Raw genomic sequence first — 13,652 nt, forward strand, 5'->3', positions numbered from 1 at the left:
CCCTCCTTCCAGTAAGTGATAAAATTACTAGACAGAAAGGGGGGCGGGGAAGAGGGAGGGAAAAAAGAGGAGCTGATTCCAAGGGCTCAATGGAAAATATATGTCTAGAAAAGAACAACGGAATCCATGTATGAATATGTTGGATACACTTGATGTATGGATTGTAACAAGAGTTGTAAGAACCCCCAGTAAAATGATTATAAAAAACATAACAGGATCTAAATAACATAAATAAAATGCTCCACCAAACAACATCAGAGTACACTTTTTCTTCAAAACCATTTTGTTGGGCGTTAGTACAGATATCAAAGCATTCCATACTTCAATCACATTATGCAGAAATGTACAATTGCTACCACAATCAGTTTCAAAACATTCTTTTCCTTCCTGAACTTGACATCAGGTCCCTTTTACCCACCCCCACCACGAGCACCACTGTATACCACCCCCTTCCCCTGCCCAGAAACCCTTATTCTCCTTGCTGTCCCTATAGGTTCATCAATAGTGGGTTTCATATACTGAGAAACAGAAAAACATGTAACCAAAATTTAAGAGGATTACCCCAAAGGACATAACACATGTGAGATAAACCCCAATATGAACAAACAAAAAGCCAAAAAATACAGACAATGTTGAAAACCAGATCAGGCCTAATGTGCATCCTAGGGGAGATCAGTTGACAAGGTTTTATCTGTTTAAATCCGGTTTCTCCCATTGATCTTCAGAACTCATCTCTCCAATGCACTCTGTGTAACAGCCACTTTTCTTCCATCCCTCAATTGTGCATAGAGGGCAACCAGGGGAGATTTCTTTTCTATGTAATCCCCACAAACATATCTTGGGTTCCCACTGTCATCCACAGCCTCTGCAAATCAGATGCCTACAACTTAGGCTCTGATACTATTCTCTCCTTCAACTTTGGATTATATGATTTACAATCATTTGGTGACTGACGATGGCGTGCTTCTTCCATGTAGACTTAGTTGACTTAGATGGCTGCTTGTTTAGAAACAAGCCTTTAAGACCCCAGGCACTGTTTTATCTGATATAACCGGGTACCATCGGATTTCTGCACTACCCTTTGCCGTAGCACCCATATCTTATATGTTCCCTTCCTGAGGGTGAGTATTGAGCAGTGCCATGATGTAAGAACTATTTGTTCTTAAGTTTGAGCTAGGATTTAGTGGGAGCCCCAAACCCATTCCTGGATCGATGTTGTTTCTGATGTTCTTTAACCTGCCTTTGGCTCCCTTTTGAAACTTCCTTGTTAATTTATAATAGAAAATCTTATTGATCATCCCCCTTGGGAATAACGATCTCCAGTTAATATTGCTTTGATTAACCCCTGGTCCTAATTTTTTTTAAAGCCCTATTGAGAGAGGGACATTGGGACAATGTCGGCTAACTCCATATCACAGTATCTGAATTCATTTGTACAGAATCAATCCTTTCACGATGACGCTATTTTGACAAAGAATGGGGCTTAATTGTCAGGAAATTTTTACAATAGGATTCACTGAGAATGTCAGTCAGAAGTCACTAATGTAGCAAAACCATGTTTGTCCGCCTAATAACAGTTCAACAATCTTGATACAGCTATCTTCTGCTTTCTCAGACACCATGAATTTTTCCATCTTAAGTCCTTCGGTTACAAGTGTGTCTGAGGTAGAGTCCAGTTAACCCAATGGGTTTTCTACATCATATTTCATTGATGCAGCCTCTGAAACATGCTGTGCGTCTTCAATATCCAGGATTCAGTGTCCTAGAGTTCCACGGCACCCACCAGGATGCACCCAGAAGCCCGAATCAAGGTGGCCCATTTGGTGCATACCACCAAAGCCACTCCTCTCTAGGGCCCCCCAAAGCATTTTAAGTCATTTTCCCCCACCCCCAACTGGAGGTCAGTCCTCCTGCTTTTCCTACCAATAGTCACGCATTTGTGTTGCACCAGACATGTTTCCTCCCTTGCCCCTCTCCTGACTTGATTTTCCCATCAGTATCCTTCATCCCTCTGATAGGGAAGTCTGCCTGCCTAGCAGGAATCTCATCATAACTTTTCATGATAGCCACTCAGTATACATCATCCGCTTCCCTTATCTTAACCATTTGATCCCAGCTGACGTGAGGCGCCCTCCAGCAGAGTGACCTTCAAAATACACATCTAGAGAGGATGGTGTATCGTTCCTTGGCACCAGTCAGACTCTCTCCCAGAACTCTGTACCAGGCTGTCTACCCCACCCTGGCCAGCAGACTGGATGCGCTACACGTCTGAGCTTGTGCCTGTTCTGCTGCTTGTTCCTACAGCAGTGGACTCATACAGTATTTTCCCATTTGTGCTTGATTAACTGTACTGTTTTTTAGTGATGCATAGTATTCCGTTGTGTGTATATACCAGAGTTGGTTTTTTGTTTGTTTGTTTATTCACTCTTCCTTCTACTGATGGGCATTTAGGCTGTTTACAACTTCTTGCTCTTGCAAACTGTGCTGCAATGAACATGGGGCGGCACACGTTCGTGGTGGTTCTTATTTCATTGGGGTATATGCCCAGTAATGATATATTTCATTTGTCATCTGTTTTAGGAATTGCCATATCACTTACTACAGTGGCTGTACATATTTATAAGCCCACCAGCAGTGAATAAGTGTTCCAATCTCACCACACTCTATCCAGCATTTGTTGTTCTAAGTTTTCTTAAATTTGGCTACTAATATGGGTGTTAGATGGTATCTCATGGTTGTTTTGAAATGCATTTCCCAGATGGCTAGTGAATGGGAGCATTTCCTCATGTGTTTATTAGCCATCCTAATGTCATCCTTTGTGAATCATCTTTTCAGGTCCTTTGCCCACCTTCTCAGAGGGTTATTAGATTTTTCTTGTTGTAGGCTTGTAATATACTGTAGATTTTAGTAATTACTCCGTTGTCTATTATGTCATTGCTAAATGCCTTTTCCCAACTGTTGGCTTTTCCTCATCTAATGAAATCTTCCTATGTACACAAGTGCTTTATTTTTAATAGGTCCCACTCATCTATTTTGTCTTCCATGGAGTGTTCTTCTTTTGTTATCTCTTGTCGCCCAGGAGAGTACACGGTTTTGGGAATATTCTTGTAACATTCACCAAGATAGACCACCTCCTGAGCCATCAGACAAATCTCAGCCAATTTGAAATCAATGAAATACAGAGTCTTTTCCTCGGGCCATAATTGAATCGTACTAGAAATCAATAGCAGGAAGAAAAAAAGGGGGGAAATACCCTAAATACTTGAAAATTGTGGTTGACACCCATTATTCCAGTTTGTTGCTCAATCCTTGTGTTATACGATCTGACTTTAGGAAGAGCTGTCTCTTATATTGAAAAACATATCAGGATAAGCAAAAAGAAAATCCATTAAGCAGATTGTTTTGAGGGAAAGTCTAGAGGTAGGTAGAAAGTATAGAAAGTTGTTCATTAGGTCCCACATTGCATCTAAGCAAATGAAATGCAGACTGCTGATTATTAATGAAATAAATTTGGTGACTGGCTGGACTTAGAAAGTATGAGAAAAACTGCCTCCTAGGTTTGGGTGCAATTGTAACAGAGCCGAGAAGGATAGTAAGATTAAGATGCCTTCCTAGTGTTAGGCTCATTTAAGTCTAACCAATGAGTATTTACAACTCTATTCATTATAAATCCTGCTCCACTAAAAATGTTTAGTAGAGTTGTCTCTTCCTCCAAGATTTCTCCCCTGATTATTCCATCTGCTAGAGAATACCTAATTTCTGGAAAGGCAGAGAAGTTTCCTCTCTAGCATTTTTAATTGTTCCTTGAGGGCAGGTTGGCAATTGATGTGGCCTATCATGGTATTAGGTCAAGATGGAAGACATGAACCACTGATGTGTGCACATTTTTGCTGTTGTTTCCAATTTTAGAATACAAAGGTGGTGGTAACACCTCTCGAGGAAGAGTGAATTATAAGAGTTATTTCCATGAGAATTGTGGTGAGGAGAACGTTTATTATAAAAACAATGGATATAAGTCTAGGCTTTCCCAATTCCAGGAAGATGATGGAAATACAGCTATGAGTGATATCCAAAAGGACCTCCACCCAAGACAGTAAGTTACCAATGAACGTGATTTGCTTAAAGCTGCTAGTGGGACTATTCAACTCACTTTCTCTGTGTTCTTACTTTACTGCTCCCCATGGAAAATCGAAGGAGTCTAGACATGAAATAATGGTTGAGCAATCATTAATATAGACCTGGTATCAGTGGGGTGAGTATATATAGAAGACTTCCTAAATGTTACGGACACATACTTTGTATTCACTTCATTACAGCAACCTTTCTACCACTGATGACAACAATAGAAAAGTGGCACGGGACAATAAAGATCTAATCCATATTACTGAGTGGAGAGATGGAAACCATCAAATGAGAAACATGAACAAGAATGAGCCTGGGTGTAAGGATAGAACATTTCCAATGACAAAAAATAAGGGGCCTATGCCAAAATATAGAACACCTTCAAAGAGAGAAATAGAAGAGAATGGACAGAATAACATTTACGGAAACTGGTTCAAGATCACAGTGAGTATGAAGAAAACAGTGTGTAGAATGAGCAGTGGGGAGTTTGTGGTGGAGCTGCTCAGGTGGAGATGTGCTCATCGCATGTACACACACCATGCTGGATTATCTTAGGGCAAGTTCAGAGAAGCAATTAAAAGGAAAGGAGAAAATAGCAGGAATGCTAGCAAGGTTGTCCAAAGGCAGAAAGGAAAACCTACTTCCAAGATGGTTCAACTTCCTATAGCATGACTCAGTTTTTTCAATATGAGCATATGTATTGGAGTTTGAGGTGAGCAGGGCCTAATATGAGTTTTTGTCAGAGGAACATGCAGAGACTACATTAGATAAGGAACTTCTGGAAACTTATAAAAGGAAGATCATGGGGAACATCTTTTTTTGGGGGGGGCATCTTAAGGGTCTATTTAGAGGGGAGCTTTTGAATTGAGGGAAAAGAGATTTAAGAAATCCTTATTTGGCACAAATTTAAGAAATCGTGTCAGTGGCCCTTTCGTTGGAAGTCCTTTAAAACTCAGCAGAAGATCAGAACAAAACAGACCCTTTGGTAGTGTGTATTCCCCAGCCTTAATTCCATGTTGTCACTCCTGTCTCCTATACTTTATTTTACCCTTAGATTCCTTATGGGAGAAAGTATACCAAAACTTGGCTACTGAATTCCATACAGAGCAAATGCAGTGTTCACTTCACTCCAGTTGATGTAAGAGAGGATGGTGAAACCAGATAATTGGGTATAGGGGATTGGGGTGCTGGGATGTGTGTGTCTGGATTAGCAGTGGCCTTCACTGCTAAAACTCTTGCTGTCTCTGCTCTCTATAGTTCCACTATGTAAGAAGCCAGGCTCACTTCTTTGTCAAGAATAGTACCACTGCTTTTGCGCTGAAGAATGTCAACTATAAGATTCATGATGAAAATAACCATCAGGTGTGTTTTAAAGACATTAACTGTACCTAGTTCAGGGGCAGGCAGACAGACAGATCAGGGGCTAGAAACTCTTTGGGATCAGAATTCCTGATACTTGAAGTGCCTCTTTTTGTTGCAGGTAAGGCTATTTGTCAAAGAATCTGCGGCGCCCTCTTCCGAGCAGAATAAGTTAAAGCCTGAAGAAATAGAGCAGCTAAAGGTACTGCAGACTCCACACATGCTGTGTGCCCACCCTTTGATCCCCACTCCAATTTGCCCATAACCACCACCACCACTGCTTCAGAATTGTGCATTCCATCTTTGCTTTTGTAGCTGGCCATGAAGAAACGATTTGATGTCTCTCAGAAATCGCTTAACCTCCAGAGCTTTCGCTTTGACCAAGGTATGACTGACAGTAGTCATTCGAGGGCAGGTGAGAGTAGAGGGGTATGCATGGAAAGGAGACTTGAGGATGGTAACTTGGGGAGCGGTTGATACTGGTGCTGGTCCAGCTGGCCCATCTCAGCTTCTAATTCCCTTCTTGGATCTCCTGAAGACTTAATGAGCCATGATATTGACATGATCCTGAATCGAAGAAACTGCATGTCTGCCACTCTGACAGTCATAGAAGAGAATTTCCCTGAGGTGAGACCGTATATTTAAGCAGAGGGGTGGGGTGGAAATGATGAAATGGAGGGCAGATTTGTCTCTGAGGCTCTGGATAGTAACTGTCACTCCAATTTGTCTTTCCAAAAGCTCTTGTCCTTGAACTTGTGCAGCAATAAACTGTACCAGCTGGATGGCCTGGCTGACATTATACCAAAGGCCCCCCAAATCAAGATCTTGAACCTCTCCAACAATGAGGTGAAGAAGTGGAAACCAAATCTAATTGGGTTTAAGGGTGGGTGGCAGTGCTCACCAGAATGATGATAAGAGGCCAGAAGGTGCCTATAGGTGGCTCTGGGGCTCTGATATCTCTGTCCTTAGGACTTCTATCCCGCCCCACCCTCCCCACCTCATTTTTTCAGCTGAAGTCTCTGCGGCAGTTAGACAAGATAAGAGAGATGAAACTTGAAGAATTGTGGTTACAAGGAAACCCATTGTACAACAACTTCTCAAACTATTCCACCTATATGAGGTCAGTGCTAACCACTGCCAACCCTTCTGAGAACCTTCATTCCCAGTAGCCTGAACTATAATATCCATCTGCAAGAGGCTGAAAACCTGGACCTCTTGGGAGAACCATGTGTCTAGCCTTCTCCTCTCTCTGTCTCTCACCATTGCTTAGAGGCCCCTTTCTCAAGCCAGCTCCTTGCTCCCCTATGTTTACTATCCTTCTCCACCCAGGCTTCTCTGGCATGGCCTTCCTTGGAATTGCTCCAGGTAGCAGGATTCCTCCTTCTTTCCACTTCTCCCCGTCTAAGGCTGCCTGGGTCAGACCCTGGTGCCCTGGACTATGAGGGCTTCTCCTGACCAGGGGCTCCTGTTGAGACACATTTTCCTGCCTCTGAACCTAGAGGGGCTTCGCTTCCTGACCTGTGATGGGATTTCTCTCCTGTGCTACCCTGATATATATCCAGCTAACAACAGGGCCTTCTGCTCCATTTGAGGACCAAAGCTCAGGGGTAGCTGCATCTCTGACTTAATGACAGAAGCTGGGCCCTGCTGAGGGAGAAAGCTGGTCTCCCTAAGTGAGAAGTGGGTCACCTGCAGTAAACAGAGGGTATGCCACCGCTGGTTTAGTATGTGGAAACCTGGGGATAGAAGGCAAGTAGGGAGAGGTAAGGTGAGGTGAGCACTGCCCCCCCTTCCCGTACCACGATGAGCCACCCAGCCTCATCTTTCAGGAGAACACTGATAGACCAAGATGGTCTGATTCCTCCCTCAGACAGGGGACCACCTAAGGCAGGCACTGTTGTACAGGGGCCACCAGAGGAGGCAGGGGTGGTGCTCTCAAGAGAGACCACAAACCCTTCAACCCTGGCTCTGCAGTGCCCTGAGCCTTTCCTCCAGGAGAAGGTTCTGCTGCCCATGGCTTCTCGGGTTCCCATGCCCAGCTCAGATGGGGACACACAGGGGACCAAGTTCCTGCTTTCCATTCCATGGGCAGATGAAGGACGGACACAGTGGCAGCAGAGGAGTCATCATTTCCCCTTTCTTCCTGCTTTGTCCCTAATCCCCACCACCCACAGTTAATGTCTTTCCTTTGCCTCTCCGTGTCTTCTCTTTATTTTTGCTTCCACTCCCCTTTGTCTTCCTGGCTCTCCTCTCCCTTCATTCCCTTTCTCTCCTCATTCCCTCTCAGTCTCCAGATCCTTCTTCACCCATCTCCATGTCTGGGCCATCCCTGGAGGATGTCCTTGTGTTGTCCAGGACCAGGCCTGGCAGAGCACACCTGGTGAGGTTGCATAACTTCGAGTCTCGCTCCACTCCCTCCTCTCTCCAAAGTCTTCCCTGGGGAGTTGGAGAGGGAAGTAAGTGAATGAATCCCGGAGTCTCCACATGTCACTGGAGAAGGGGCTCAGGGCTGTCCTCATGTTAGCTTCCCAGGAGGAAAGAGACAGGGAAGGGGATGGGAATAGGATAACTGAAAGGCTGTGCCTTTCAGATAGTCTTTATGGGGGATGGGTGCCCAGTACCCCACAGGGAAAATGGGCCCAAGGCCTTTGAACTCAGGCTGAGTATCAGAGCTCTAGAGACTGCTGAATGAGCAGGACACACTGGACTCTGTTCATGGCATCAGCCTGTTAGCTCAGAGCAGGCTGTGTACTGTTAATCACTTATTTTTGTTTTTGAATAGTGCCATCCTGGATTATTTTCCCAAGTTGCTGTGCCTGGTAAGTTCTTACCTTCGTTATTGACACTCCTCTTGCTGACATCAATGACCTGTGCACCTGCTCTCAAGTCCTCTGTGTCTTGCTTACCTTATATTTTGATTCACTGTTACCTGTTTTAGAAAACATGGGATCCTGAATAAGGTATGGCTATTCTCCCTTGAAATCTGGACCCAAGCCACATACATATGTACAAACACATACATATTGCATATACTAGTAAAGGCTTCTAGGCCCTATTTATGGTGACGTCTGGCTCATAGGAATTGCCAGGACCTTTTCATACTTCCTCTCTGTCCCTCGTTTTACTAGTCTGTACTGCTGACTTCTTTCACTCTCTAGGATGGCAAGGATGTCACCCATTCAATGGATGTTGAGACTGGAGCTTCAGAGATACTGAAACCCTCCAAGGTGAGTCGGAGCTACTAAGCAAGATTTGGCATGTTACAAGGAAGACTTGGTCAACCTCATAGTTGCAACGGGTCTTTTACTTCCAGAAAAACCATGGAGTATCTGAGATGCTGAAGAATCTAGTCCTACAATTCCTAGAGCAGTAAGTACCCCTAGAACCCAGAGGCAAGAAGAGCCAGATAGGACAGGCCACTCAGGCACATGCATCCTCATAGTGGGGAAAGGCTTTTAAGTCCACTTAGGGGCTAAGACCTCCTTCATTCCTCCTTGATTCACCATAGATATTACTCGATCTATGACTGTGGTGACAGAAGCCGTCTCCTTGATGCATACCATGATGAAGCCTGCTTCTCCCTGACCATTCCCTGCAACCCCAAGGAACTGGTTCCGTGAGTATCGAATATCTAGTGACAACCCTGGGCCCAGTGACTGCCCAGCAAACACTAGCCAGTCCCTCACCTCCTGTTATTTTTTTGTTCCTAGACTAAGCTTGTACAAGTACTCAAAGAGTAACAGAAATATGAAGAATTGCAAAGACCATGGTAAGTGTGTGAGGGGGATGATTGGATGAGACAGCAGGGGTCAATCATAGAGACCAACTGAGTTAAGCAGGCCCTGACCGTCTCTTCTCCTCCCTGCACAGTTCTCCTGACTCAACTGCTGAAACACACAAAACGTGATGTTGTTGACTTCCTCAGGGTGTTGCCCAAAACTCAACATGACCTCAGCTCCTTCATGGTGGATATATGTATCCTGACCGTAAGCATCTGGGTGCTCCCTGAGGCCAACCCAGGGAGCAGAGGTGGGTAGGAGGTTTATTGGGATCCGGGGAGCTTGAGCTGTTTTTCTTTTTCAGGAAAAGATGCTTTGCTTTTCTGTTAATGGTCGGTTCAAGGAGGGTGAGTGTCTGTAGAGTCCCTTCCATATGTCTTCCACTGATCCTTCTCAGAGCTTTCCAGGATTCCCTAATTCTTTCTCTTCTTGTTCCCTTTGTGTTCTCAAGGTCCCACCATGCCCCCAATCCACCCTTGTCTGGTCTTTTTCCTTCCTGCCTGTCCTACCAAGCATTAGGAAAAGGGGCTTTTCCTTTGATGGCTCATGTCTCTATCCCACACTATACCACCTTGGGACATCAGTTTAACCTCTCAGGTTCCTCATTTGGAAAATGGGGCTATGAATACCCATTTCTTGGGTTGCTGTGAAAGATGAGGCAAATGAATTTGTGAAAGATTGTCACAGGTCCTCTTACAGAGTTGGGACCCCATCACTGGGAGGAGGTTTTTCTTATTCTTTCTCTCCTCAAAGCTGACAACTCCAGACTCTCAGGGGACAGTTGCCCCTGTCTGGCCCTCTTCAAAATGATACTCTGACCAGGGGCCACTGCTAGTGAATGTGTAAAGCATGGACAACTCTGAAGGATATTGTTGTTTCTTGCCCTAGAAGTGGAAGCAACATGCCCAGTTATTCTTCGTGCCTTCACTAGGATCTTCATTGTTATTCCTGCCAGCAATTCCAGGTAAGTACTGTGAGTACCACTTGGAAATAACCACCGCCGTCTGTGGGCAGGGGTATGGGGACAGATGGTATATTCCTCAGGGTCTCCCCACAATTGCAAAATTCCAAAAGGTAGGTCCCAGGAGCAGCCTTACATAGTGGTAAGATCATAGTCTGGAGCACAGGAATAGCATGTTCTCACTTTGACTCCTGCCTTCACTAGCAGTGTGACCCAGGTCAGGCTATACGACTCTCTGTGACTTGGCATCCTTTGAATAAGATGGTTAGATTATCCATCTTCTTGGACTGTTGAGATAAACCTAAAATCTGGGGAAGCAGGCAGGCACCATGCCAAACAAAGGTCAGTTCCATGGGAAGAGAATGTGTGCCATTCAAGGAATCTGTGAGGCAGGCAGGGGAAGGGATGACAAAAAAGTGGTTGAATGGGAACAGCATCGTTGTTGGAGTTGTGGGGTTTTCCTTCTGTCCAGCTGTCTGATTTCCTATTATTTCTCCAGGCTGTGCATCGTGAATGACACACTGACTGTGAGTAATGCCTGCCCCAAAGAGATCCAGAGCGACGTCTCTATCCCAGCGCGAGCACCCTCTTCCATCCCTGTGCCTACCATCTCCCAAGAGCAGCAGGCTATGGTGCAGGCGTTCTCTACCCAGTCTGGGATGAAATTCAACTGGTCTCTGAAGTGAGTGATGGGACATTGAAAGGCAGGGTGAACTGGGAGGAGCAAGGGAATAAAATGATAAGAACTGGCAGATAAACTTGAAAAATCATGGAGCTTTTGACCTGCCAAAAAGCACAGGCAAAGGAAAAAGGCACCCTAATTTTACACTGAAATATGTAAATGATCTTAAAAGAATATCATGATAAAATGGCATAACATTTTATATGGAAAAGCCTAATAAATTCACTAAAAAACCCTAAAACTACTCAAAGTAGCCAACAGTTTCAATAAGGTTACAGAATATGAGTTCAATAAACAATTATTATTTGCATTTCTATGTATATGCAGTGGACAATCTGAAAATGAAATGAAGAAAATTATCCAATATACAACAGCACCCAAAAGGATAATATACTTAGGAACAAATTAAGCAAAAAAGTACTGAATTTATACTCTGATAACTGAATAATATGTTTAATAATTAGCAAAGACCTTAGGAAATGAAAAGACAACCCCATTCCAATGGATTGAAAGTTATAATACTGTTGAGATGGAACTATTGCTCAAATTGATCTATAAATGCAATGAAATCCTCATAAAAACCTCAGAAGCCTCCTTTGTAGAAATTGAATACTGAGCCCAAAATTTATATGGAAATGCAATGGACCCAGAATACCCAAATAACCTTGAAATTGAAGAATAATGTTGGAGAACTCACATGCCTCAATTTCAAAACTGATTACAAAACCACAGTAATCAAGACTGTGTGGTCCTTGTTTATGAATAGAGCCCACAAATAAATCCTCACATTCATCATCAATGGATTTTCTACCTGGGTACCAGGAAATCAAATAAGGAGTGCTGGATATTTGCAAAATAATGGATTTGGATCTTACTCACATCATATACAAAAGTTAGTTCAAAATGTATTAAAGACAATTTCTCACAAGGTCTTCATTCTTACACACAGCTCTCCATCTGGTACATGTGTCCCAGCCTCCACCCCCAACCCAAATGGCATAGATCTAGTGGTGGTATTTCGTAGGCCAAATATCTAAATATCTGGAGATCACCTGTTTTCCTTCCCCAGGTGTCTGGAGCAAAATGATTGGAACTATGCTGTAGCTGGACAGAACTTCACTTTGCTCAAGGTGAGTCCTGGGAACAGAGTGCGTAAACGTTACATGCTTCTGGACCTTAAGGAAGGCCAAGAATGTGGAGGCAATGTTCCCTGGGATGAAACTCAGGGCCCCAGACTCTTCGGAAGCCCTAACTCTTTCTACTCTCTTTCTCCAGGCTGAGGGTAAGATCCCAAAAGAGGCCTTCCAACAAATCTCCTAGAAGGATCCCATAGAAGTGGTTTTTATCTTCATCAAGAACAACTTTATTTCTCTTCTTTTCTGACTGAGGCCACACCCATGAGTGATAATATAGGGCCCGCTTGATCCAGAAGCCAAAGTAACTTGTAGGTCTGCCTTTGAACCGCTGGAAGACCAGTTGTTCTGTGTATCTTCCTCATTCATGATTCTTACTGATTTTCATAATAAAAATTGATGTTGCACATTGTATGTTGTGTGTCCTGGATTGCTCTTCTCTTGCTCCAGCTGTGTGTCACCATATCCAAGACTGAAAAGCCCCACCTCCCTCTTCAGACTTAACAGTTTCTTGCAGCCTCATCCGACTTGCCCCTTAGATAGGTTGACGGTGATAGGACACTTGCTGCTTCTAAGAATTGACCTGTGGAGACAGTGCGACTCAATCAGAAGTTGTGCCTGGAACTGGTATGTTACTGAGGCAACAGGGGCTTGGCAAAGGACAACTGACTGGCAACAGTGTAGACTCACTTGTTTTGCTTTTTTATCTTATTCGAATTATTTCAAAGACCTTCTCATGAGCAATCTTATGACTTGCACACATGTGAATGGGAAATTGCCCTTTTTACCCTTCTCTCCATGCTTCCAACCTGTCTTCTCCTCCACTGTAATGCCCCTCCCCGTTTCTGAATGTGTTTTCTAGGGGTCTCATGTTGGCACCTAAGGAGTGAGAGTGAGTCTACTTGTCTGCCCAGTGCACTCTGAGAGATCTGACAACAGGCTCTCTGTTTTCTTTCTTTATGTGGTTCCACCATTTATTTCCACTTCCAAAGAAACAATAAAAACACAAGATCTCACAACAGTTCTGTGGGAAGTTCTCAACACCGGGCAACTAGCTGTTGACAATTGCAAACAAATATTGAACAGGACACTTGCAAACTTTATTTTCAATGCTTGCATCATGTTTGAACTTAGGACAAGTAGGCGCATACTTTTAAATGGAAATATATTTTTTAACACACAGCCATCTAGTTGATCGAGACTCATAGTGAGCCTACAGGACAGAGTAGAATAACCCCCCTGGGTTTCTGAGACTGTTATGCTTCAAAGGAGTAGAAAAACTAATTTTTCTCCAGCAGAGCAGCAACAGTTTTGAACTGTTGATCTTGCAGGTAGAAGTCTAGCATGTAACTCACTATGCCACCAGAGCTCTTCTAAATGGAAATAATAGACCCAAATTTTCAATTTGCAATTCTGTAAGTGATGCATAAATAAGGTTTGCAAACTCTGCCTCTGATATCCAGTGTCGCATAAATCATTTTCCAGCATATGCAACATTTAAATTCTTTATCTATGAGCACATTGGGATCCATATGTTGCAGTGTGCATTTATTAAACATCTTAATTGAGGGAGGACTTGCCAATATGTAAAAAAATTTCCTATCTTGTTTCTCCAT

General features: G+C 43.6%; 1 protein-coding gene across 2 annotated transcripts in view; it reads left to right on the plus strand.

Annotated features, from left to right (window-relative positions):
- LOC101650421 (nuclear RNA export factor 2-like) overlaps positions 1 to 12,450 on the plus strand; it is a 47,707-nt gene extending 35,257 nt beyond the window's left edge. Inside the window, exons 3-22 of one of the 2 annotated variants that reach the window (XM_045290598.1) lie at positions 3,910 to 4,093; positions 4,317 to 4,566; positions 5,177 to 5,260; positions 5,380 to 5,484; positions 5,603 to 5,683; positions 5,797 to 5,866; positions 6,020 to 6,108; positions 6,220 to 6,327; positions 6,492 to 6,601; positions 8,264 to 8,300; positions 8,640 to 8,708; positions 8,795 to 8,850; positions 8,990 to 9,097; positions 9,192 to 9,250; positions 9,352 to 9,467; positions 9,565 to 9,607; positions 10,149 to 10,224; positions 10,721 to 10,903; positions 11,973 to 12,033; positions 12,179 to 12,450. In XM_045290598.1, coding sequence (XP_045146533.1) covers positions 3,910 to 4,093; positions 4,317 to 4,566; positions 5,177 to 5,260; positions 5,380 to 5,484; positions 5,603 to 5,683; positions 5,797 to 5,866; positions 6,020 to 6,108; positions 6,220 to 6,327; positions 6,492 to 6,601; positions 8,264 to 8,300; positions 8,640 to 8,708; positions 8,795 to 8,850; positions 8,990 to 9,097; positions 9,192 to 9,250; positions 9,352 to 9,467; positions 9,565 to 9,607; positions 10,149 to 10,224; positions 10,721 to 10,903; positions 11,973 to 12,033; positions 12,179 to 12,223 — 1,934 coding nt within the window. In that variant the 3' untranslated portion in view covers positions 12,224 to 12,450. The remainder of the gene's footprint in view (positions 1 to 3,909; positions 4,094 to 4,316; positions 4,567 to 5,176; positions 5,261 to 5,379; positions 5,485 to 5,602; positions 5,684 to 5,796; positions 5,867 to 6,019; positions 6,109 to 6,219; positions 6,328 to 6,491; positions 6,602 to 8,263; positions 8,301 to 8,639; positions 8,709 to 8,794; positions 8,851 to 8,989; positions 9,098 to 9,191; positions 9,251 to 9,351; positions 9,468 to 9,564; positions 9,608 to 10,148; positions 10,225 to 10,720; positions 10,904 to 11,972; positions 12,034 to 12,178) is intronic. The other variant, XM_045290599.1, reaches the window with a different exon arrangement.
- Positions 12,451 to 13,652: the final 1,202 nt, after the last annotated feature.

Source organism: Echinops telfairi, unplaced genomic scaffold (assembly GCF_000313985.2).
Source record: "Echinops telfairi isolate 266 unplaced genomic scaffold, ASM31398v2 ScPeMD7_44;HRSCAF=162, whole genome shotgun sequence".
Taxonomy (NCBI): Eukaryota; Metazoa; Chordata; class Mammalia; order Afrosoricida; family Tenrecidae; genus Echinops; species Echinops telfairi.